The sequence below is a fragment of the Plasmopara halstedii genome (assembly GCF_900000015.1).
Source record: "Plasmopara halstedii genome assembly, contig: Scaffold_555, whole genome shotgun sequence".
In the NCBI taxonomy this organism is placed as follows: domain Eukaryota; phylum Oomycota; class Peronosporomycetes; order Peronosporales; family Peronosporaceae; genus Plasmopara; species Plasmopara halstedii.
Window position 1 is genome coordinate 655,116 of NW_020187475.1, and position 337 is coordinate 655,452.

Genomic DNA, 337 nt, shown 5'->3' on the forward strand with positions numbered 1-337 from the left:
TCCACTTGTCACGACATTTGCGTTGTGCCAATTATCATAGCTTAAAATGGCGCTATCTACTCCTTAATTAAAATGTAGACAGCATGGATAACACCGGGAATATATCTATTGACATAGAATCAGTCAGTTACAGCTTAAACTTGATCATGAAAAGAAAACATACCCGAGAATCGTAAGCAAACAGTTAATGGCCAGGTCTTTCGTACATCCAACTTGGAAAAATACGCCGACGGGTGGAATAATGACCGAGCAGATCAAGCGAGGAATGTCTCCACAAGTAATTGCCATAGTTAAATAGATTCTTGACTCGACTGGACTTGGAGAAAATGTGAATGAT

The 337-nt window shown here is 39.5% G+C and overlaps 1 protein-coding gene across 1 annotated transcript; it reads right to left on the minus strand.

Annotated features, from left to right (window-relative positions):
- Nucleotides 1-56: 56 nt before the first annotated feature.
- On the minus strand, nucleotides 57-288 carry PHALS_11661 (protein ric1; the record flags this gene model as incomplete). The annotated part of the gene is made up of 2 exons (XM_024727061.1): nucleotides 57-105; nucleotides 164-288. The coding sequence occupies 2 exons, from the start codon at nucleotides 286-288 to the stop codon at nucleotides 57-59; spliced, it is 174 nt and encodes a 57-aa protein (XP_024577675.1).
- Between the last annotated feature and the right edge of the window lie 49 nt (nucleotides 289-337).